This window comes from Athene noctua, chromosome 13 (genome assembly GCF_965140245.1).
Source record: "Athene noctua chromosome 13, bAthNoc1.hap1.1, whole genome shotgun sequence".
Taxonomy (NCBI): Eukaryota; Metazoa; Chordata; class Aves; order Strigiformes; family Strigidae; genus Athene; species Athene noctua.
The window spans coordinates 9285970-9311122 of NC_134049.1; the positions used below are offsets into that span (position 1 = coordinate 9285970).

At 45.8% G+C, this 25153-nt stretch overlaps 1 protein-coding gene across 1 annotated transcript; it reads right to left on the bottom strand.

The window, feature by feature from the left end:
* Positions 1-5209: 5209 nt before the first annotated feature.
* Positions 5210-24496, bottom strand: FAM174B (family with sequence similarity 174 member B). Its single transcript, XM_074917327.1, has 3 exons — positions 24123-24496; positions 15822-15953; positions 5210-9080 (listed from the first exon to the last, which is right to left on the bottom strand). Exons 1-3 carry the CDS (start codon positions 24392-24394, stop codon positions 9077-9079), a joined length of 408 nt encoding a protein of 135 aa, XP_074773428.1. The 5' UTR covers positions 24395-24496; the 3' UTR covers positions 5210-9076.
* Between the last annotated feature and the right edge of the window lie 657 nt (positions 24497-25153).

The following is a 25153-nucleotide window of genomic DNA, read 5'->3' on the forward strand; positions in this document are numbered from 1 at the left end:
GGCACAAGTGGAATAATCACTGCAAGTGGCACAAGGTGGTTGGGGGATGCCCCATTAGCAAAGAGCTTGCGGGGATCAGAGGAGCTTGACGCTCTTGCCAAGGAAGGATCTCCAGGGGCTTCCTAGAGACAGGTCAGGTTTAAAAAAGGAGCTCAGAAATCTTTTTCTGAATACCTAGAGGATGTTCTCTTTCTATCTTTAACTGAAGCGATGATGGTATCAGAAAACATATGTGTAGATGTGCACCTTCAAAACTCCTGAAGCTTAAAATACCTGGAGATGGAGTGGCCATGTGCAGTAACAGCAACTTAGAGAATGAGCACAGGGTGCGTTGGACAAATGTTCTTATACAGCTGTAGGGCTGCACTATGTTCTTGTGGGTTTACAGGAAGCAGAGCAGGGAACTGATAGATCCTGAGTGCCGTGTTCTGTATTTGACATCTAATGTGGGTTTTCTGAGCCATCTTACATGTGTGTATTCATGCTCGCAAAAGGCTCTTGCCTGTTTGCTTTCACACTAATGAGATATTCTCACTCATTTCTTTGTTATGCCAGCTCTAATTTCCAACTCTGACATGAGCAACCATTTTTCTCTGAAAGGCTGAGATCACATGGCAGAATTATAAATTTACTCCTGAAATGCTCCATTAATAAATAATAAAGTGTTTATAAATATGCAAAATAGATTATTAGTCAATTCTACAAAATCTTGGCTAAGAAGCATAAAAGTGTGCCCTGCAGCTTGTATATCTATTATAAAAAAAGAGGAAGAAACCAAAAAGAAACTCAGATTCCTTTTTTAACTTCCAAGCAGCAAATGCTGAATAATTTACTTCCGATAGTGATTATGTTAAAAGCAAATCATTTGTTTCCTTGAACAGTAGCAAACAATGTGCTGTAAATATGTGATTTTAAAAATATTACATATACGCATAGGGACAGAGTAAGTTGTTCGTTTGAAGAGCTCATTAAATAGCAGCTAGCTCTTCAGCAAAACTCTCACCCTGTCTGTAAGTATCCTGGGGGGCACTATTGTTTTATTTAAGCTTCAGGAATGCTAATAGTGTTTAAATAGACCTGAGTCTTAACTACAGGAGCTCAGGCTGGAACCTTGAATTAAGCCCCATTGAAGTTTGCTCGTTACCAGGCAGTACCACCAGCGGTGATCCACGGCCATGCAAGAGGAGAAGCGAGGGTGACTGTGCACTGACCACAGCAAATGTCACCTCTGAGTGTTCTGATTTATGGCGTAGCACATCCTCTGCATCCCACACCTGCAAACTCCATACCCAAGCCTATGGTGGTTTTAGGGATGGGGTGAGAGCTGGAGCATCGTACAGTTGTCCTGTGCCTGGGGATGGATATTCATTGCTGCTGTACAGGCTGGGCATGTGGCTTTTATTAGCTGGTGGGTTTGTGTCGCTGAGTCAGCCTTGGGGATTCGTAGGTCCTGAGGATCTCAGGAGCGCTCTTGGCAACATCTGCTTTTCTTCAAGACCCATCCTTGTCAGTAGGCCATTGAAATGATATTTTGCCTGATTACTCCAAAAGAAACAGCCTCATTTCTCCTTCACTATAGCTTTATCCAGAAGGGCATTGCTAATCTGTAACTGTAGGTAACCCACAACGGTTGGGGATGGAAGTAAAGTAACTGGGAAGCTGGTGGCAGAAATATCAGAGAAAGCTGGATGGCAAATGGGGCTGCAGGGGGAGAAAGGCAGGGACCACCACATTCACTCCTGAGCTTTGGGAGCATTGCTGCACCATCAACAAGAGGAACTGGTCTGACCCCCCCCAAAAAATTTATCAGATCAAGGAGAGGAAACAGGAGAAATTTGCCCAAATAGACTGTTTTTTCTGTTTACCTAAAAAACATCTTGATGCCACTGGGATCTGTCCGGTAGGAGCCCTTACACAAGGAGATGGAGAGAGCTGGGTAATTTCAGACACTGTCCAAAAGGTGCTGCTGAGACAACTCTGCTGACAGCCAGACAGAAATGAAGTGAGGAAATGTCAAATGTTCTTGACCTGAGCATAAACCTTTATGAATTGAGGGCAGGAGAAGAGAAAAGTGTCTGCAAAGAAGAGCTTCTCTTCAGCTAAATATGTTTGTATCAGGGCAGAAGCAGTCTAGTAACTCATGGTGGGAAGAGCTGGGGGGAGGCAAAGTGATGCTTCAAGGAACCAACGATGATTCAAAACATTATATTTATTTTTTGCTCAGCAGCAGTGCAGCAATTATTCTGGGCTGGCAGCAGAGTTGATGAGGACCAGACACATCAACGCAAGCCACCTTGTGTCCCTTTAACAGACTTGTTACCCGGCAAGAAACACACACCTGGAACTGGCAGCTGAGGATTTGCTGTGAGCAGGGACAACAAGTCTGGAGGAGAGAGTTTGGCTTCTGTGATCCTATAGCCTGGAGCAAGTCCCTCTCCAGCTGTGTGTAAGGGGGAGTGTTGCCACAGGTATTTCACTGGCTTTTAGACTTCGAAGAGGAGTCCCCAAGGATGCTCTGTGCTGCCTAAGCAGAGAAGATGGCCAAACTGCTTCATTTGGGTTTTGGAACTGGTAAAGGTCCTGAGCAGGTATCTGTTGCTAAACTGTTGCTAGGCCAGAATAACAACATGTACACTGAATTAAATTATCTAGAAAGAGCCAGTGTAAGAAACCCAGAGGAGTCAGAAAGAGATTTAAGTGGATATGTGTTCCCCTTCATATAAAAGCCTTAAAATAAATCGACCTGGCTGAAATAGTGCAGTAGGTCATCTAATCTTTTTTCCTCCTCATCCTTCAAACCAACAGTCCCCTGTCTGCACACTAAAAGCTGAACCCTCAGCCAGGGAATCCTAGTCCTTGCCTCACGTGCAGATCAGTGGGTTCCCTCCACCACTGGGAGGGATGGAGTGGGCAGCGACAGGCAGCAACTAGGAGTGTATTCCCAAACCAGAGCTGGCAGCCTTTGAAGGCTGGCAATTAAGATTGCAATCTCTTCCAAAATACAGATTAACCGTGCTGGCTGAAGCTGCAAAGCAGCTGTTGAAGCCCCTCAGGACCTGCCTGCCCCTGCCTTGCCCACCCGCAGCCTAAGCAGGTTCTCCCCCTGGGGCTGGGGGGAGCTGGGCTCCCCCATGCTGCCGGTCCCCCAGCGTGGAGGGAAGCGAGTGAACAAGATGGTTTATGAGAAACGAGGAAGGGGGGATGGGAGCAAAAAGCCTCGAAACCAGCTTTATGCCTCATAAAGCCATGAAGAACTGCATCTGGATTTTTAAGACCTTTTGCTTCTTAGCTTTAAAAGCAACGGCCACCCATTTCATACTGCTTTCTTGAACTGAAGAGCTGTTTTTCAGCTCATTTAACACACCATGAGCAAACAGTCACTGGAGAAGTGACCCAACTGGGAGGAGATGTCTGTGAGAAACCAGAGCTGGAAGAGCTTCTGGTGTCTTAGAAATTGGTAATTGCCATCTGATAGGGAGATTAACCATCTTCAGTGGTGTTTTCCTGCAGCCTAGTTACAGACTACTTGGTCTTAAGTAATTAGAGCTATTCCTCTTCCATACTCTCAATAGAGCTTGTTGTCAGGCATAATTCAAATCATCTCAGCGTTAAACTAACTTCTCTGTGATAGCACTTGCCAAACATTGCTGACAATTTTGCAGTTACCAGTATCAAGGCATCCAAAGATCACTAAGAGACACAAGGAAGTACCCCCTCCCTTTTCCAGGGTTATAAATATGTATTAGACAGCTCTGTTCAGTTAACCTCACACTTGCGCACAGACTTGCTAATAGAGCAGCAGCTTGTACAAAGGTGACAACAGCCACTTACAGGAGAGAGGGGAAGTCATGTTATACTGTGGCCCATGCAGAACTCTTCCAGATATTGGAGAAATAACCCTTTAGCAGGATCCATTTTAAAAATACATATATCTGAAGACTTGTCTGAGAAAATCACTGTTGTGCAAGAACTTAGTTGTAGCATCACGCTTCCCCCATGTCAAAATTCAGACAGGCCTTGTCCTTTCCGAGCAGAGCCCCAGCTGCCATCATCTTCAAGTTCTACCTTTTCAGCTCTTACTTAGCTAACAATTTACACCAGATTTTTGGTCATTTGCTCATCTTCCACTTGAAACCTCATCAAAAAGGTAAGTACACCCAGAGATTGTAGCTGCTGCCTTTCCATCACATGGCATCTTCACTTCTGCAGCCCGTGCGAAAGGAGCCTGTCCTGTTTAGCCACAGCTCAGCGTTAGGCTGGGGTTCATTTCACCTTGATGGGTCTTGAACTTCTTACGCAAACCAGCTTTGCTGCACAACAGCTGGCTCGTGGCTGAGGCCTAATAGCATTTTGTTAAGTATTTTGAATTAGATTAAGCTTTACCTTACTGTCGGGACATAATTTAAAAGCATCAGCTGGACAGCAGCTGCCCTTTTGTCTGCAGCACTGAATTACTCTTAGACTATTACTGAAGAGATGAGGATCAAGGCAAGAGCAATCACATGGTATGTAGGAGAGGAGAGAGGCAGAACTGATTCATGCTCAGGGTACTGGATCAATCTGTCCTGTGGCTGCTCCAGGGTCAGCACTCCTTGTAAAAACAGTGCAAGAGGAAAACAGCCTTGAGAATACTGCTAAAACAGGCACAGCAACAAACAAACAAGCCTCAGATTGCCCTGATCCTTATCTCCAGCACTTCAGCATCTCACCATGCCCTGAAAGCCACAAGGCAAAATTGCTTCAGAGACAGGGAACTTGGTCAAGCACAACTGTAGTGAGAGGAGGTCTGCTTAACGGCTGTGGTGTGGCCTGGCCACCCCAGGGAGGGGACATGGCTCGGCCCACTCAGCTGGGCTTGGAGGCTGTGACAACAGGTCTACAGTCTGTGTGGGCTCCAAGGTCCAGAACACAGCTGCAGTCAAAGGTACTGAGGTATCTTCCCTTTCGCAGAGGATTTTGCCTTTTGAATCCAGATAAAAGCCTAGCTTCTTGATGGCTGATGGAGACTTTGTGTGATTAAACATATTCCTTTACCATGCTGGTAAAAAACATTTTCCCCCCTTGTCATGCTCTGTTCAGGGTCACAGGACAAAGGGTCTTGCAGCCCTCTAAGGGGGCATGACACAAGGTGCTCTCAAATTCACCAAACTTCCACAAGCAACAGCCCCTTTCCCCTTCCCTCCTTAAACGTAACACACAACACAAGGGATTTCAAGAACATGTTTAATGATGGCAGTTTCTACTGAAACATGAGAAGTCCATTCAAACTTGTCTTACCAATTTTTTCTTAAAAAGAAGCTTTGGTCGCAATGACAAATTCTCTTAAAACATTTGTTTTTAAAAAGTTCAAGCAATTGCACAAAACAAAATGCATGGTCCTGATAACTCCTCACACAAAAAATGCAGCAGCAACAACTCATCTAACAGAAGAAAAAACTCGTAATGAAAACCATAGCCTGCCACCCTGCATAGATTATACCATGTACAGTGAATCAGAGGGAACAGCTTCGCACAAAACCTGCGAATGCTTTAGCGCTTGTGTGTTCAAGCTTCATTAGTGCTTGTAGACTTCTCCAAGCCAGTCTGGGCTTAAGATAAGCATTAGGATAGCACAAGTTAGTGTACTAAACAAGTCATCTCCACATCTTCCAGGAGGAAAAAAAAAAAAAAAACCAAAACGAATACAAAGCTATCTGTGTACTTCTGACTTAATTCTGCAGGCAAGCATGGCACAGCAACTTCAGGCTTCTCAAACATAATCCCTGGTGACAGGGCTGTGGTTGGAGTTAAAGAAGCTGCAATACTGTGCTGGGCTTTTCCTCCACAGCACAGCAAGCACAAATAGGAAAGCCTCTAATTTGCCTGCTCTGTTTGACTCTGCTACTAGTAGTAGATTTTGTAAGCAGTGAGCAAGCTACAGGCAAACATCTGTAATAATGTTTCTCTTTTCACCTTCTGTAACGAAAAAAAAGCCTCTAAAAATGCTCTTGAACAAAGCAAGTTTTGACTATGCAACACAAAATAGCAGCAGATACTAAGACACATTACAGTCACAATCAGATTAAATCTGTAGTGTTAAGATACACGGAACATTAAGGTAAAACACTCATGTAGTGGTTAATGGCTATTTCTTCTCTGATGAACTCCTAGAACTACCTGAACCAAACAGTTCAAATTATTAAAACTAATTCCTACCATTAAAAAAATATTCATATATATACTATTAGATGAGTCACATCAAGTGCTCTTAAAATCTTAACTAAATATAGCTATAGAATATTTAACCAGACACTTTAAATCACATACAGCAACTTCTGTAGAGGTAAACATTGCCTCACATTTGCAACAGCAATTGAGTATCAAACAAAGCGTTCAGATTATTTTCATGACCTTGAGCAACTGGTGAGGTTGGCCTTCTATTTCCACCAAGCGGCTGCTGCTTCCCTATCAGCACTTTGAGCTTATGGCACACAGTTTGGGACCTCCTCAAGGAGCAGTTGAGCACTTCCACCTTCAACATCTCAAACAGCTGGTCCCTGTCCACGTTACAGAAATGGTGGGATTTTTTAGCCACAAGTAAGGGGAGAGGATGGCCTTTGCCAGCCTAAATCAGCAAGTGACCTGAAGTTGTTGGAAAAACTCCTGATTTCAAGAACTGACTCACCCTTGAAGTGTCCTTTATGCACCTTTTCCTCTCATCTCTCTCCTACGTAACTTGGTCTCGCCTTTCTTTTGTTCAAAGAGAAGGTTTGCATTCCCTCTCCACCACTCATCCAGAGCACATAATACGGAGCTTAATGAGTTTGGCAGAAGAGTGGACATGAACATGTTGCCATGGTGTCTGCTCAGACAGGGCAGCCACTTCACTCCATCACCTCCTTCCACAAACGCAGACAGAAGCTTTTAACCTCTCTCTCCTCTCTCAGCATCATCACTTCTCTGACTTCAAAAGGACTCAGTCTGCCTAAGAAGTTCAATTCCTGGTCTTCAAAGTACTTTAGTCCTAAAAAGGCAAAGTATTTCCTTCAGAATCATTCAAACTAAGTCTGAAACCTGTTTTACCTAGGCAGGGGAAGAACCCCAGATCTTATCTCAACCCACAGCATTGTTCAACCTGCTGGTACCAACGATTCCTACCAGCCAGAACACAACCTGCTTGGCCCCATCCTCACCTCACAGCTGACAAGTTAAATATTGCTTAGTAACAGTAATACGGAATGACTCAAACTCATTCCATGAATGAAAGTAACATAGCATTTTTATATTGCCTTGATGAGTAATATTAAGCCGACAGTCTGCTGTGGGATTTTTCCATCCATGCTGAGCGGGCTGTTTGCAAAGCCTTTGCTGAGTCACAGCAAGGGAAAGCAAGCTGTGCTATGGGAGCTTCTTTGATGGAAGTGCAAGGCTGCTGGGAAGGAAAAAAAAAGAAATTCCCCTTCACCTCCTTTTCCTGACTGCAGAGCCCAAGGGAACCGCACAGAACTGGCATAGGTCACAGTATCATGACAAAGCAGTTCAGTGTTCTCAGCAAGCCTCAAACCCCAACAGGCCTTCAAAAAAACCACAACAAACCAAAAAACCAAAATCCAACCCCAAAACTGGCAGCTCGCTGCAACACTGATGCTTTGCCAGAAACTCTGCAGCTCCTTGAGGGGCTGTAACTGCAGGGGGCTAGTAGAGGGTCAAGCAAACAGCGGGACAATCCTAAAACAACTGGAAAACATACGTTCCTCAAGAAAAGCAAGGTTCTAGCCAGCTTAAAAACCCAAAATAAAAGGTATTGAGGGGTGAAGTAAACAGTAAAGTCTGAACTGCCTCTGTGGTTACTTTAAAGGAAAACCACAAAGTAAAGCAACTAAACCAGTTAGGCTTGCCCTTTATAACGAGGGGCTGGGAAGTGTACATGCTTGCGGTCTCCTAAACCCAATCTAACCAGATGCAGGAATCTAATTCTCATAGTGTCATCCCACAGCTCTGACCTCTGCAGCACAAAGCACAGCAGGGAGTGATGGTTAAAAATGCATCCTTGAGTTAAATGTGATTTGTCAAGCAGGTGGTAGGGGAAAACTTCCAGTTTGATACAGATTAAGATCACTTACATGAAGCTTCCACAAAAAATAAGAGGTGTTCTTTCTGCAATCTAATCATTCCACATGAGGACTTATTTTGCTTACAAAAAAGGTAATACAGATGAATTGTAGACAAGTTACAAGTCAGCACAGGACAGTACAAAACACTGTTTTTACTCCCTGTGAAAGGGCAGAAAATTACAAAAATATATCTTCTTTAATCCAAGACTGTTGTAGTTTAGGACATGCCCGATTCTTCCTATTTCCCCATGGTCTCATTTATTGAAGTTGGTCTGACCAGAGCTCCTTGGGACAATGAGAATGTCATCATGAAAGCTTAGTGCAATTGTTGTTTTAAAAATAATAAAAAAAAAAAAAATCAGTAGCGTGTCAAGACATGAATCAACCTCTCACTCCCTCCCCCCAAAAAAACCTTACACTAAACATACAGCATGGTATTTCAGCATGGCTTACACTTTTACCACCTAAAGTTGTAAGTCACCTCTGTAGGCCAAAAAAATACATTTCTTGATTTTTTTTTTTTAACATGTAATCTGTTTAACAACAACCAAAGTTTAACAGTGACTGAAGCATTGAATTAGGATTTTAGAAAATAAGTCATTGGGGCAGCTTGGTTCAGTCTTCCTTGTCCTCTTCCTTCTGCAAAACTTATTTAGACCATAATGAGCTGCAAATCGGTACGTGGGGCTGCATCTTGTCATGCTTTAGTGACACCACAGCCCTCCTGAAGCAAGAGAGAGCTGGGTTTGCAAAGAGGAACTCTGGTCATTCCAACACAGCAGTTTGGAAACCAGGGAACCGAATGGTGACGTTTTGGTCAGAAGATCCATAGCCTGCTGCACAAACAGCACCTCGAGGAGGTTTGGTTGGTTTGGTTGTAACGCTGCAGAGATGAAAGCCTCCCCTTTCACAGTTATGGCTTCAGCAGGTCCCTCAACAGCAGAATGACATCTTGCAGGGCACCAAGTCTCCATGGAGCTGCTTTACCTGGAAAGCAGAAAGAATTAGCTGTAGATTTGCAACTAAATAACTCACAGGCAGAGATGAGAACCCATGTGCAAAGTGGAAAAAACAATCCAAAAAGCCACAAAGAAAAAGGCAGCATTATTCACTGTGACTGCCATCAGTTCCCTCCAGCAGCTGATTTCTATGGCGACATTGGGCACTGATGTGATGCTAACACCATGACAGGAGAAGCTAGACCAAGCAAAGAAAAAAGTAGTTATATCAGGCAAACCCCAGATGCTGGAAGGCCCTGTGACCAGCCACCATGCAGGCCAGAGAAGGGAGCGTGCACAGAGGGCTGCACTTGAAACAACACCTTGGACCTCACAGCTTTTTTTCACACCAAGTGCAGTCCTTCACTGAGCAACACACATGGACTATCCTCCTTGCTATGGTTTCTCCTCCTTACACCCTACTGCTCTGACTGCTTCAGGGTTGTTTTTTTTTAAAAAAAAAAAAAGTCTTAATAGGAACTTGTTACACTCCATGAAGGAGGTGAGAGCCCTCCCACAAGACAGCACGGCCAGTGTATAATCAACTGAACAAGCCCACAGAATGTGGACAATGGTTACAGCTGCATGAGGAAAGAACCTGGCCTTCAAAAACCAAACAAAAATTGCTTTTTGACCATCTCTTTCCTTCCCTGCTGTGGACCCATGGGAAATCCTTAACAGCAGCACCAAAGCTTTGGCAATTTGTTGTATTTACAGTAAGCAGCTGACTGTGTTAGTGATTTGTACCCCCTTCAGATGAGGATAAATGATACCCCTCCATTTATACACAACTTGTCACTGCTGCCGGCTGGCGAAAAAAAAAAATAAATTAAGCTGCTACAATACCCAGCGCAATTCACCTAGCATCATCCAGAATAGCCTGCAGCTTTCACTGGCAAAAAATCCATTAGAGCTGCTCCCTTGAGAGTCAACACCTTGCTGTAACAAGCAGACAATACCACGCTCCATTCAGAGCTGCACACACAGTCAGGATCTGGGAAGGACGTATTCAAAGAGAAAACACCAACAGTGTAACACTCATATTTCACAGAGACTCCCAGAAGACTCGGGCACATCAAAGGCTGAGCCCTGCAACTGTGATGAAGATGTTTTCAAACAGTTCAATGCTATCGGCACCTGAAAAAGGGATGAATCAAGAATCCAGCCCCTACATGTGGTGCATCTTCCCTCTAAAACATCCTGCAAGCTCTCTAAAGCCCTTTAGTCCCATGATGGTGGAATAAATGTTCCTGTCCTCTTTCCTCTGTCTGCCATCACTCCTTACACATAAATCTTTCTGTTTTCAAGAGCACTTAGGAAGATGCATTCCTAAATTGCTTCTGCGTTTTGCTGGTGCTGCTACTGTTAGAAGGAAAAATGACAATCCATGTGGAAAACAAACTGAGGAATTTCACTTAACCAACACAAAGGATGAAGGCTTCAATTCACCCCAAGACAAACTGTCTTTCAGTACTTATTTAGGAGTCTGACATTGGGACTGGGACAATTCCAGTTCTAGCATTTAAATTCCAAGTTTTTCCCCGGCTCCAGGCTCTCACGTGGCACATATCACCCCAAACTCAAACTGCTCTGTGGGGACGGTTGTGAAATTCACCCAGCTGGGCTCAGCAAGCGTAGCAAGAGCAGAACACACTGCCTCCAACAGCTGCAAGCCAGCAGGGAGAGGAGACACTGCTGATATCCCAGATTACTGAAGTGCTTTCAAAACCTTTCATGTGCAAGGCACCACAGAATTCATTCAGTACTTGTTTTCAGTTTTCTATTGAGGCTGACAAGAAATCCCCCAATGAGCTATGCCAGAGTTAATAAGTTTAATAAGCTAACAATTTTATTTACCTTTTCAGAAACTTGTCCTTTTTGCAGCTGTTTTAGCCTCTTTTATTACACAAAACAAGCAGAGCGCTCTGTGATGGAGGATGGACACTAACACCAGTTTGTCAGGGACATCTGCCTGTAGCCTACATTACTTTGCTCCTCTCTTCTCAAGAATCACACAGTGCCAACTGCCTGATGAATCAATGGCTTAGCTCCATCAAATAGAAGATCATGAGACCTGCACAGCCCGCCCTTTTCTTCTTGAAAGAAAGTGCTAAAGGAGCAAAGAGGAGAGGGAAATCTTAAAATCAAGATCTATTGTTGTGATGAGAAAGAGCGCACGTGGAGGATGGGATTTAGCTTCCCACTAACTCATTTTCCAAGATGTGCAGCAAGTGTAATCCCGTCATAAAAAATGAAAAAATATCTGACATCTGGAAAATAATGACCAATACAGTTCATATGGTCCAAAAATCAATTGGACAGGGATACCATTCAGCGTTCAGCAGCACAGACTGAACTGGTGATCAAGAAACAAACACCCCTTCCATGTTCGGTTTGCTTTCTTTGTGTAGCTCTATAGTAAGTCCAGAACAATTCCTGAGCTTCTTATCCAAATGCCTCTTTCAATGCCAAATACATACTGAAAACCATCCCCCATATTAAAAAAAATTGGTTTCCATGAAGCTTTTCGAGGAGGTGTTAACGTCTAAGTGATTTGACATCTTTGCTCTGTGACAATCTTTGATTTACACTTTCAGACTCCTGCCACACAGAAATTGTGCTTGCAGGATTAGAGAGGCCATTGACAGAACTGCTTCCCTGCTACTGAAATGAGATCTCAAAGCAGGTATCTAATCCGGCACATGCACGCTTCTGCATTTATCAGAGGCAGGCAGTGGGTGGCTTTTGCATCCGCAGAAAGGACTGTGTTTGGTTAAGATTTTGAAGTGGTCTCATTAGGCTGCTTTACAGGAGGAAGGTGGTTACTTCTCATTGCTCCACAGCCCAAGGGAAGTGGGGGATGGGATCTACTGGGAGCCCAAAACCTTAAAGCCTCCTGAAAAAAAAATTTTAAAAGTAACAACCTTCATCCAGCAGCCCAATTTACACTGTGCTGTTCTTTGATGCTTCATGTAAGACTGGAAACAAATACACACAAGGACAAAGCACTAAAGAAAAGAAAATTAATGGCACGAGAACAATTGGAGAGGTATATGTCACTTCTCCCCTGTTGCTGCTAGACACCAACTGCCTTTTAATTAGAGTGCAGTTTGCATTACGTGGGGGAGACAGCACAGAATCTCAATTACTCCCCCAAACACAGAAGCAAGTGCCAGTGCAGATATTTCAGTGATGGGAGGAAACCTCAAACAAACCACCCAGAGCCTACCCCCATCATCCTCAGCGAAGACTTATGCTACAAACCCAAATCATGATACTATTTATGACCTGCGTATCAGTCAGAGTAAGTTAATATTGGGGTAATGTACCTACTATCATGCACAGGAGGTACCTAATGTCATGGCACTGCAGGCCAGCTCTTCACATTTTTCCCTACTGCCATGCTGGTGGTAACCCCAGAGATCTGAAAGCATAGGATTGTCTTACAGTACATATAAGTAAACTTGAACTGAATAATGCTTATAGTCCTTCACAGCCAACATGTCCCTGCTGCGTTGCTCTTTGGAAAACTGGTTACCTTTTCACTCCAATCCCATGTTTTCTCAGAAGCCTGTATTTTAAAAATACTTTTGGTGCCTTTCTAGTGGAAAGCACTGAGTCAACACCACTGCAAATCATTACTTTACGTAAAATGGACCGTTTTCTCTATAGGTTCACAGTTGTTATATCAAAAATGAACAGGACAAAAGATTCTACTTGATTTTCTGTGATATTCAGGAGCCAGGGAGACTTTGAAAATTCTAGGTTTAAGCAGCTATGGAAAGTTGGTTTCTGATGTAGATATGGCAGCACATATGTTACAACACTGAAAAATGAGCAGTCCAGCCCTAGGTGTATCTTTCAGTACCAGCGTGTTGCAAAGAAATAAAGAATTAAGGAAATCAGAATAATGACACTCTTGCCAGACATGGCGCTGCTCCAGTGGATTGTGCTGCAGCACGGGGCTGCATGAGGTTTAGCCTCTCTGAAAACAGTCCCAGTAATGGTACGGTCAAAGCGGCACTTGGCCAAAATCCCCTCACCCAGACAGGCCAGAAGTCTGTCGTGCCACAATCCAAGCAAGCCCTGCTGCTGGGAGACTGCCTGAATAAACCCGAGCAGCCGCCACAAGTGATACTGACTGCTGGCAAGGATGCACCTTCATCTGAATTTAAAAATAAATAGATAAAAAAGAGAGTGCGGAATATTTTAGCCTGCAGGTACTTGCCAGGAGACCCCTGTCACTCCTCTGTCCCCATCACAACTGCGTCCAGCTTGCTGCACCTCATGACATGTTGCTTTAGTTGGCTAACAAGCTGAAACAGCAGTATCACCCCATTCCTTATGCATCAGCCCTCATGACATCTCTGCAAGTTCACCTGATGCATCTGCACATTTTAATTATTTTTTCTGAGATAATGGAGAGGGGAAGTAGTTTTCTTGGCTTAGCAATTAACGAAGGCCCTTTTAAAGCTGTAGGCACTTGCTGAATATCCAAAACAAATTCATCTCTCCAGTTGTGTAGCTACCTGCATGTATTTGTAACTTCCACTTGAAGTTACCTCTCCATCCCCTGCCTTCCTGGAATCTGCACCCAGCTGTAAAAAACAAAGGCAGCCTTTGTTGGCACAAGGTAACTATTTCCTGAAAGCCAATTTGGGTGGGGGCTAGGGAAGGAACCCCAACAGAAGACCTGGTAGTAGTTCACTGACTTACTGTGGGCATGCCTGAGATGCCCCTTCTGCAGCTCTAGCCCTCTCTTCCCATCTGAACAGAAGCACCTATGAAGAACCTCCTGACTGGTTTAACGGGGATGTCAGTGGTCAAGATCAGCAATTCAGATTTGCAGAGAAGTGTCTTCACTAGTGACAGGAGATAGGAACTGTTTGGGGATACAGTCTCCAAGCTGCACAAAAGCTGCACAAAGGAACCAGAGAGCTTGATACCTTTTACAGCACATGCATCCTCAAAGAAACTTTCCTCACATCAGTACTGCTAAGGGGCTTTCTGTAAAATAATCTCTCCCTCTAAACTGAGGCAGCTCTGTTTGAGCTAAACAAACGTATTTCTGGAACAGCAAGGACTTCAGAAAAAGTGGAATTTAATAGCTGTTGTACTGTGGCAGAAAGGAGGAATTCCCACAGCTGAAGAGAGGACTGGTTGGCCAGGAACCAAAAAGACCTACAGTCTCCGAACAGAGCATCACACAAGGCAAAAGAGCCATTTGTACTGCTAAGGAACCCACAAAGAGCAAGTAACTTTTGTGAAAGCATCAGCACAGTGTGTGCTCCAGGGAAGCAATGTCAGATAACACGACTACAGCTCTCACGAGTCAGACGGTTTCCAGCAAGCTCCCTTCTTTGTTCATCCAGTATTTTACTATTAGACATCCCATCCTGAAGCACTGCTATGATTGAGAATCTTCTGTTCTCACTCTTTGGAAAATGCCTCTGATCCTGCTACCAAAAGTTTACAAAGTGCACCGTTAAGAGGAAGAAGAGCAAGAGACATGGGCTGTTAATGTAGGCCATGGCGACACAGATCTCTGCACGCTGGGTTTAATAAAACTCAGTCCCAAAGTAAAAACTGCACAAGCTGAAATTATTAGAGCAAACACAGGGCAGCTACAGAGAATGGCAACAGTGAGGCGAGTCTTCTAATTCAAGAACGAATTATTTACACATAAAGGCATGACTCACACCCTTCATTGTCTCATGGCTTCCAATTATTGCCTGACTTTTATAGAGAACTAAAGTAGTTATTTTGAAAACAACCAGCAAAGCATGTGGTGGTATGTCTTTTAGATGCTGGTACACATGTGCCTAGAGTAAATGTGTTGTCCCCCCTTTCCAAAGTTAGGAGATGGGCAACATGAGTAAAGTCTGTAAAATCTCCAGTTAGGAGTTGTCAAGATCTGTGTTTTTGTAATTAGGAGAGCTTATTTCAGCCAAAGTGAGACAGATTTTAGAGTAGGCCTTATTTGGTTGAGAATGCAGCACAAATGCTGTGAGTGGCTTGATGCAAATAAAAATAAGAGGTGCAGATATCCTGATGCCATAAATCAATGCGCAGCATCTTTCTGTGCTGAGTGGTTGCTATAAATCTCAGGCCCAGAATAGGCACCAAAAGTTTTGGGTTGTCACACCACTTCTATCTCAAACAGACAAACACATTTAAGGAAAGTTCGTTGCTAAGGGATAACTGCTACCAACATCAGCGAGGGATCACAGTCCTCTCTGCCACAGAGCAACAGGAGAGCATCTGGTACAAACCCAGAGGTTGGTGGAGATTCACCATAATTTCCCTCCCAAACTGACGGCACCAGCAGCACCTGGGAAAGCAGCCCCTGACCCACAGCCCTCCATCCAGAGCGTGCACAGACAGCGAGAGCACACAGGAACAACTGCCAGCAGCTGCCAGAGAGGGGAAGTTCAGTCTGTTAAACTTTGTTAGCTGTTTGGGGCACAGGTACCCCACTGCACTGCTCTGCAGATGGCAAGAGGAAGGCAGACAGCCTAGGGGCAGAGACACAGTTATTACAAGAGCACAGAGCAATGTGTGCTGAGAACTGGCAGAGGGGCTGCAAAGGAAAGTGATAATGCTTGGGCAAAGTGAAAGGGAGTCTGTGACTGCCTCATCTCTGCCAAGCTGGCCCAGCAGTGAAAAAAGAGCTGTCTTCACTAACAAGAGCTTAGTGAGCAAGCCTCACTGGACGGGCTCACAGCAGTACCTGTATTTCACATCAAACACTGTTGAGTCTTCATCCTCATCATCTTCTTCATTCAGAGGAGCCATTTCTACCCGCTCGGCTGGAGTGGTGATAATGTCGTACTTCCTGGTCTTCTTAATCCTCTTGCCAGACCTGAAACACAGAGATGAGAAGGGAAGGATCATCTTTATACAGTATTCCTTGGAGAGGCTGAAGCTGTTCCCACCAACACTGGATCACTGCCCTGTTTGATTCAAACCTCTCCAGACACGAAGGCTGCAGAGCCAGCCTCCACCCCCTCCCGCTGCCTTTCCAAGGCCACCGTCAGTACCATCAGCACAGAGCAGAGTTTCTCATCAACTGCAATCCAGATCAGCGTCACTCTTTGACGCTGACAAACAGAGATCCTCTGGCATCCAGGGCAGGTGTACGAGCGCAGCAGCCCACTGCATCCTCCTGCTGCCACTCTCAATAATGGAGACATGGGCTTGATCAGTTGAAGCAGCCAATGGTTTAGTGAACATGTTCAGATGAGAAAGCCCAGGTTAAGCCCAGCTGAGACAAGGGAACATTCTAGGCAGGATTAGGAGCAAAGGGGTGGTGATGTCTGCATACAAACAGCCTGCTCTCTTTCCTTGCTATTAGGCCAAGCTCAGGACTCCCAGACCAACAACCTTGAGCCTTGCCTATAAAGTTTCATGCTCTATGCTGTGTAGGTGCTATGAAAAATAATCAACTGTCGTCAGAAGCTATCTGCACCTACCACCTCTCCTCCTATAGATGCCAGCCTTACTCTCCTTTGAAATGGAGATGCTCAAGCACCTGCAAGTCTCACAGTTTTGAGACCTATTTTCTAACACTTACTTTCAATTAACAAACACTTGGTGTGTGGCTTTTCAACTAATTCTTTGCCTCTAGCTTGAATTGTGTGTCTTCTTTTCATTTCACCTACTTTCATGCATATTAGGAAGGTCACACTGCTCATGCATGAATCCAGTTTTGTGATTATCCATTAAAGAAGATGCTGATGTGTACAGCTTGCCTTCGGGAAGAAAAGTGGATGTTTCTGGTTAACCAACTGCAGAATTTCTCCCTTCACCTTTTATAAAACAAAACTGGCAACTGCCAAGCATGAGAAGGGAGCTGGTGCAGGCACAAGCAAGCAGCCCCTAATTTCTGGAAATCACAACTACCGCTCCGAGCGGACAGCACGTCACGAGTACACCTTCACCATCAAGAAGTTTTGCCCTGGCATGTCATGCAAGGTGTGCCAGATTCAACGCTGCCATTTTTGCATCAAGAATGGATGCCTTTTTTAAAGAGTTACACAGCGGCAAGAACCAAGGGGTGAGCATTACAGAGAGACTGGGACTCAAGCCCAGTGTCTGCATCTCCACCACAGTGGTCCCTTCCAGGCTTAACATAAAAGAAATTTAAACCAGTGAATAGGTCCAACATGGAAGTCCCAGTGCCTCCACCTAGTATGGCTTTTGGGCACCAGTCCAAGGCTAAACAAACAGGTCCCAGCCCTTGGGATGAAGCAGTCTGCATTTCCTCCCTGTTCTGAAGGCTAAGGTTGCATCAGAAGAGAGAAGAAAGTCATCTCCTGTCGCCTAATCTTTATAGCAATCTGTGCCACTGTGTCACGTAGAGCACAGGGTGGTTTGTTCTATTACTACTGTTGTTGAAACAAGCAATTTTATACCCAATACAGCAGGACTCTTAACCCAAACACTTGAAAATCCTTTTGAAAACACTTCTCTATATTATTCTGCTTCTCAGCCAAGACCTAGCAGCAAAGTGATGCAGGGAGGTCTCATCTTACAAGTAATATACTGCTTTTACAAAATACATTTACTCATGCTGTGAAGCCTAAACATAGACCTAAACTAACCTGTGTCCACCCGTCATAACAGCCACACAGAACCTTAGCTCTTTGCCTTACACATGCAGTCGCCAGGGGGCTTCCATAGGTTCACCTGTATCAGGTCCACTTTCCTGAGAGACATCCTCCCTTATTCCCTTCATTAGAAAACATAACTTGCACTATGGAGTTCATCTTACAACAGTTAATATTGGAGTGTTTGAAGCAATTACTGGTATTTTTAGATATGGAAGACTAGAACCCTTTAGCCTCCAGCCATTAATTAGTCTATCTGGGCTACTCTTTAAAGAGGACCTGGAGCAGAACTTGCTGCACAGTGATCTATTAATCCTCCACAACTCTCACTTAACCACAGCACTCATTTAAAAAAGGAAGGAAAATAGTTCTGCTGCTGGTTTGTGGCTCAGCTGCTACAATCAGTTGTCTGCCACTGGCAGGGCAAGAGGATCTTTCCTTGCCTCTTCTTCCTCAATTAATTCTACACCAGATTATCTGGCTAATTTGTCATTAATCTGTACTTTTCAGTGCTCCATTTTCTCACACTTGCTCATCTGAACGACTCCCCTAGGCTTCATAAATACTAGAGAAACTACCCGAGCTAACTTTAAAGGAAAGCCTTGGGAGTGTCACTTACACACAAAATAAGCCTGCCCATCAGGAAACCATTCCACATTAAAACCCCCGAACCTCAGTAGATCCCTGTAATCATCAGCGATGACCACGCAAAAGGAAAAGCACTTTATCCACCGGGTGGGACCAGGCAGCACTTTCGTTTGCAGACAGACAGCCGAGTCAGCGGAGCAGCACAGGGCAGGAACTACAGAATACAAGTGTTTCATGAACTTTGGAGACCTCCTGGATAGGATCAGGACACGTTAGCCTTCATGGGCAAAGAGTGGATCTCCTTTCCAGTCACGTTCGTTTTGTGTGGGTTTTTTTAAAGCAAACAAGAAGAGTGCTTGGAAGCTGTGGTCAGAGTATGTCCCTTGCATAACAAACTTAAATGCTCCCCAAGTGTTTTAGTCAGGGTAGAAGTGGTACTGGGTGTTTCAGCACAGAAAACTGTCTTACTCTTAAAAAATCAGGTTGCTTCTGCCATCTGACTTCAGTCACCCCCCTGTAGCATCCCCTTCTAATTACAAGTCTTGCACTGAATCATCATGAGGAGGGGGAAAAAAAAAGTTAACTGCAGCCAGGGATATTAACCTTTCACTTCAGACCCAGCGCTGCCCCCACTAAAAGCAACTCGCTGCTGTTAACAGACGTAGTGACACAGTGTTTAATTGAGAATAGATGAAGTGGTGCTCGCACACCAGCACTGCCCTTGGACTCGAATGCCTGCGACACTATGCACCACGGCAGGGTCTGGTCCACCAGAAATCAGATGGATGTCCTCCATCGCACCGTGTAGTACAGGGAGGGACAACATATAGAGGTGGGCTGGAACAGAATGCGGACTTTGTGCCTCTGTATTTTGACCGCGGGCTGTTTTGGTCAAGTACCAGTCATATGCAGGACTTCATCCTCCTTTCTGAGGCATCATGTGGTGGAGTAAATGCTCAAGTCAACTCACTAGTTCATTATATCATTTACGCCTCTGATCTATTTTAGTCAGGAATGCTGAGAAGACTCAAAAGACAATGCTTTTCTTGACCCAGAGAGAGAGGTCTTTGCATTTCTTATCTAGCATTAACACTTCCTGCCAAGAGATGCAGAGGGAGACCACCACCCCCTGGAAAAAAAAAGAAAAAACAAAGAAGCTCCCTGCCCTTCTTAGCAGAGTGCTTACTGATTAAGCCAGCTACAATCTGCCTCCTAGAACTGCAGCAATGTTTTATCAGTTTATTTGCTGTTAATGGGCTCCTTTAGCAGTTAAAACAAAATTATGGAAATATAAACCTGGGGAGACTCCAGGCTTACTACCAGCTGATTAATTAGATCAGCAATATTTCACTGCTTTTGATCTGTCTGGGTATCTCTGCTCTCTGGATGCTGCTGTATACAACAAAGTTAAACCACGAAGCCAAATTCTCACGTGTTTTCTGGATATACATTTTGTTGTAGCAAACTGACAGTGCCGTTTTCTAACAATCAAGTCCTTAAGGTGGAATATATGTGGCCATAAAGAGCAGAAGTGTCCCCTTGCTTAGCTGCACTAATAGGAGGGATGGATCAGAGCCTGCCACTGGGAGTAACTTCAGGAACACCTAAATGGGATATTGTTGTGGTTCAATGAAGCAGATGTCTGCAAGTAATTAAAATACAGCCACTCACATCTGGTGGCCAGTACCAGTGCCAGCATGTACTTCCAAACATTATAGTGCAGTCAGACCAGTATCATCTGAGAAGCATCCTTGTTTTATAGGGCAGAGCTACAGAAACTTTTACCCTACAATAAGAAGGAACATTCATCCTCTGCTGTGACTGCTCACATCAGAAGTGTAAAGAGCCCAAGACAGTATAAGTCAGCGATCCCCTCTCCCTTCCTTCTGCCAATTTGCTGTCACGCTCACATCAAGACATTCCAGTCTGCCCAAAGACATTACTCTGAGACCCAGGACAAGTGGTCCATTTGTAATTTTCTGTGGCCCTAACTAAACTACATACATCTTAAATGGAGCTTTCAATGTGGGTCACAAATAAATATTTTGAGGTTGGTTATTTTGTTGAGGCATTTTTCTTCTCCATTTAAGGTCATTTTAATGGTGAGTTTTTCTCTCCTGTTCCTGGCAGAGGTCTTGCCTTTGCTGGAGTACTGGTTATAATACAATTAAATTTAAATCAGTCAAACTCTCCAGGGTTAAGCCTTGGATGGCCTGGAGCAATCACCCAGCTCACAGAACAAAGGGTCTTGTATCCTGGGATCATATGCTTGAAGCTCTCTCCTCAATCTCAGTAATATATACCGGTTTTGGAATTACTGGAAGACTAAGCTTAAAGTGGTGTTTGAGGGGGAAAAAAAAAAAAAAAAGACAACAAGCAACATAATCAAGCAATGAGTTGCCAAATAAGCGGGTAGCTTCTCTTTAAAAATCTAGATAAATAGCAGCCTTTTCCAGCCTGGGTCCTGTTCATTCAAGGGCAGGTCAAGACATGTAGCAAACACTTAAAGCACACAGTTTTCTGTAACTAAAGCTTTGGGTTGCTTTCAGCTGGCCCGTTTTGAGCAGAAGTAACTTACCCAGTTTCCCTAGAAGGCATATGGTCTACCAGCACAGACATCCACATCTGAAAAATTACGTTTCCTGGGAACTGATCCCAAGAATTGTATTGCAATGAAATGAACTGAGCTGCACCAGGAAAGAGAAGTAGGGTAGAACACGGGGGTAAAAAGGCAGAATCCAAAACACAGATCAAAGAGTGAATTAAGCCGCATTAACTGCTCATGAGCTGTTGCAGGACAGGTGTTTCTTGGTAATGCAAACTACCCAACTATTTGACTGAGCATAACATGAAATTTGGTCTGTTGTGGAAATGGTTTTGGTTTGGGAGCATGCAGTGCCCAGGGGTATAAGAAAGAAAGAAATCTCAGAACTGAGCTTGCCAAAAAAAAACCCAACTATTGCATATTAGGCCTTGCCACATGCAGACAAGCAGCAGTCTTGGCTGGCCTTCACAGTCCCTAGTAGCCACAGAGAGAAAGGAAATTTGGATCACTTTGGGTGATACCGCATTCTGAATCACAGGACTACCAGATTAATTCAGAGCATAACATTCCCAAAAGGAATGAAGAGGAATCTCTCAGCCTTGTCTTAAAAACAGAGCTGGAAAAATGTATCTATCCCCCCCCAAACAAAAAAAGGAAAATAATTTTCACATATTTTTATGTACATATGAGATGTATAAAAACCTAAAATGTATCAAAAAATAAATCCAATGCCTGTGACAAGAATATCAGGCCACTCACTAGTTCATTTCATCTCTACAACCCATATCTAAAAGGATAATTTACTTCCAGCAAGCCAGAGCAATTTCACAGTGAAGGTTTAATCAAAGATTGGATTTCAGCAAAATCTCTTTAATAGGAATCCATGACACTTCAGAAAAAACACTGCAATGTTTTTGACTAAGTATGAACAAAAGCTCTTATTCTGATGGAGAAATGCTTTACATTTATTGAGGGTAAATCCTTTATCTCTTCTGCAACAGAATCTCCTCCGATCTGTGTTGTCAGCTACAAGTGTGACATACCTGTTGGTATTCTCATCTCATTTGCAACTAGGATAACTGTTTACAAACAAGTGCTTTGTCAGATAAAGAAACATACGCAGAAGCTGCAAACTTCATTCTCCGTTTTCCTTGTAGGTTCTATTAAACGAGAGATCTCAGAGGGCGGGTTTTAACACGTACCTTTATGCTGCATTAACTCTGATCAGTTGCATAACAATGACTTTGGCATGGGAGAATTAATCCATCATTCCCAAGGTGACTTTAACCTGGGTCTGGTTTTGCTGATTACAGTATAGGGAAAGGTCTTTAAAGGGTATCAGTTTGCTTTCTTTGGCTAAAATTGCTCAGCCTTACACCAAGTTATCTTGACACAAGGTCTCGCTTATACCCAGAAGAAACTGAGGCAGAGGAAATAAACTCTCCAAGATCAGAGAGCACTGGGAGTAGAAACTTAAGTTTTTCCTTCAGCACTTAGTTATAGACTCCTAATTCTATCTCATATACCTACTACAAATTTTGCTGTGTTTGTCCATGACAACTTTATACAGCTGCAAACCGGTTATATGGATTATGAAAAATCTCTCTGATATTTTACTGGGTTCGCCTGAACCACCTCACTTCAGTAAGCAAATTTATTTGCATTGTCTTTTACCAGCTGCTGCAATACCTAAGAAGAATTTAGTTAAATATCACTTTCCTTATAAAATATCAGTTCTCATCATTTTGGTCTTTAAGATCACACTTTATAATATTCTGTTGTGAACGCTGCCCTTCCTACACAGAATTAATTCAGAGGCAGGAGAAGCAGAGCATTCAGCTGCAGCCATCATGTAAATACAAAGGAGCTGCGTGAAGACAGAACAAGGCAGAATTTGCCAACCCCACTTGTTCAACTACTTCTGTCACCTGAGACACAGCGCTCACCTCCGCCCTGACGCCCAGAGCCAGCAGCTCCACTCTCCCAGCTCTTTCCTGCTGCCCCTATCTAGAAGTCAGATTTAACTACTGAAAGTTTGCAATCTTCCTGGCTAAGCTGGGCACGAACAGGCAACTTTTTATTTGTAGACTGCACAAGACAGGGACAGCCGCTTAGTACACCATGGGGACTCTCCCTGCTACCCTGAGATAAATAATAAACAACAGAGATTTAATATTTGCTTTTCTTCTGTTCCGGCAACAAGCTGAGAAGACTGCCTTTCTAATGGGACTAAGTTTAATTTTCTCGTGTCTCTCGCAGCGGGAGACATTACATGAATTTCAAGAGCTGCCTGGGTAACTCAAGCAGGCGCCAGCACCAACCCGCTCCAGCAGCGTGAAGGGCAGTGAAAGAACTGGCCCGCACTGGTTACGCCACGATAAACAGACAAGAAGCAAACACCAAGCAGATGCAAACCTCTGCCCGGCTCCCTGCTGCTCACCAGCACTTCCCTCAGCTCCACGAACAAGTTTCTTGCATCCATCAGCAACCTACCCGAGGGAAACGCTGGGGAGCCTGGTCACACACCACAGTTCCAGTCAAATCAGGGCTGTGGCCTAAACCAACACCTGCTTCTGGCCACGCTGGACCTCCTCGAGCCTATCTGCTTAAGCTCCATTGAAAGAAAACAGAATGGCTTGTCGTTGTTATGCAGCACGGGTTACCACAGGGGTGGCACCTGTGTCATCCCACGGGCGCACAAGACGCGCGTGGCTGAGGCTGGACGGGGCCTCTCGAGGCCAGGCAGGGCCGCCCGGAGCCGCTGTCCTGCTGGGCTTTGAGGATCTCCACGGATGGAGACCCCGCGTCACCCACACCAGCGACCCGCACCCCGCGCCGCCACAAATCCCACGCGTGTCCGGACGCGGCGTCACAGGCCGGTCTGCGCCCGCTCCCGTCCCCGGCCGCCGCGTGTACCCCCGCGCCTGCCAAAAGCCGCTTGGAAACCAACCCCTGCCCTCTTCTCCTGCAGAGGTGGGGGAAGACGCCCATCTGCGAGGCCGGCGGCGCCCCCGGAGTCTCCGGAGGCAGCCAGGGATGCCGAGCCCGCAGTCAGGCTTTAAGGACACGACCGAGAGGCGCGGAGGTCGGTACCGCCGGGACTGCCCGCCTCCCCGGGGAGCGCCGCCGCTAACGGGGCTGAGCGCCGGGTGCCTGTCTCGGCCGGAGCCCCCCCGGCCGCCCCCCGCCTCCGCGGCCGAGCCCACCGGGACCCCCCCAGGCCGCGGGCGGAGGCCTCGGCCCGGCGCCGGCACCTGCCGGGGGAGGGCGCGGCGCGGCCGGGCCCTACCTGAAGACGCGGAGCAGGAGGCAGGCGATGAGGGCGGCCGTGAGGGCGCAGGCCCCGATGACGGCGGCCTTCAGCGCCGAGAGGTCGCGGAGCAGCGCGGGCACGGGGCTGAGCTGGGCCCCGCTGTGGTTGCCGGGCGCGGCGGCGGGCAGGCGGCTGCCGTTCACCGCCGCCGGGTCCTGGCCGCCGCGGGCGCCGGGCGCGGCCGGCAGCAGCAGCGGCGGCAGCAGCAGGCAGGCCGAGAGCAGCAGCAGCGGGGCGGCGGAGCGCATCCTGCCCGGCACCGGCCGCCGTGCCGAGCCCCGGAAGGCAGCGCCGGCCCGGCCCGACCCGCCTCCCCGAGAGGCGCCGCCTCCCGCGGCCGGGGCCCGGCTGCCGGGGGCCGGGGCTCGCCGGGTGCGGGGGCGGCCGGGCCCGCGGCCTTCCGCGCCTCCCGCCGCTCCGCCCGGCCCCGCCGCGCCCGGTGCCGCCGCCCTCGGCCCGCAGGTTTAGTGGCAGCGCGCAGCGTCTGCCCGGGGGCGAAACGAGCGCAGAGTTCAAACCGCGGTCGAACGCGGCACAGATCTCCCTCAGCGCAGCTGCCCAACTCAAGAATTTCCAGATCAAATTGACTTTATTTTTGCCTTTCCACCCGTCACCTGGGCTTTGCTTTCAGGTCAGCTTATTTACTGGTATTTCGCATCTTTAAAATCTTAAGATTCGTGGAAGTCACAGCCGCGGTTCTGCAGACCATCCCGGGCGTGCTGAGCGGCTGTGCCATCCGCTAAGCCAGAGAGGGAGAATAGATGAGGGAGCAGGGAAGCCTGTGCAGCGATACTGCTGAGATAGAACTTACTTTTGCTCTCCGTGTTTAGTATTAGCATGAGCTTCACGGCCGCAAAATAATTGTGTCTGGGGAGAGGGGCTTGCTGCTACCGAAATGAAGTGAAACAGAGAAGAGGGGAAAGAAGAAAGAGCTGGTTTCCTTCCTGTTAAACTCCATACTTCAGGGTCGGTGTGGCAGGGTATAATCTATACGAACGCGTGACTGA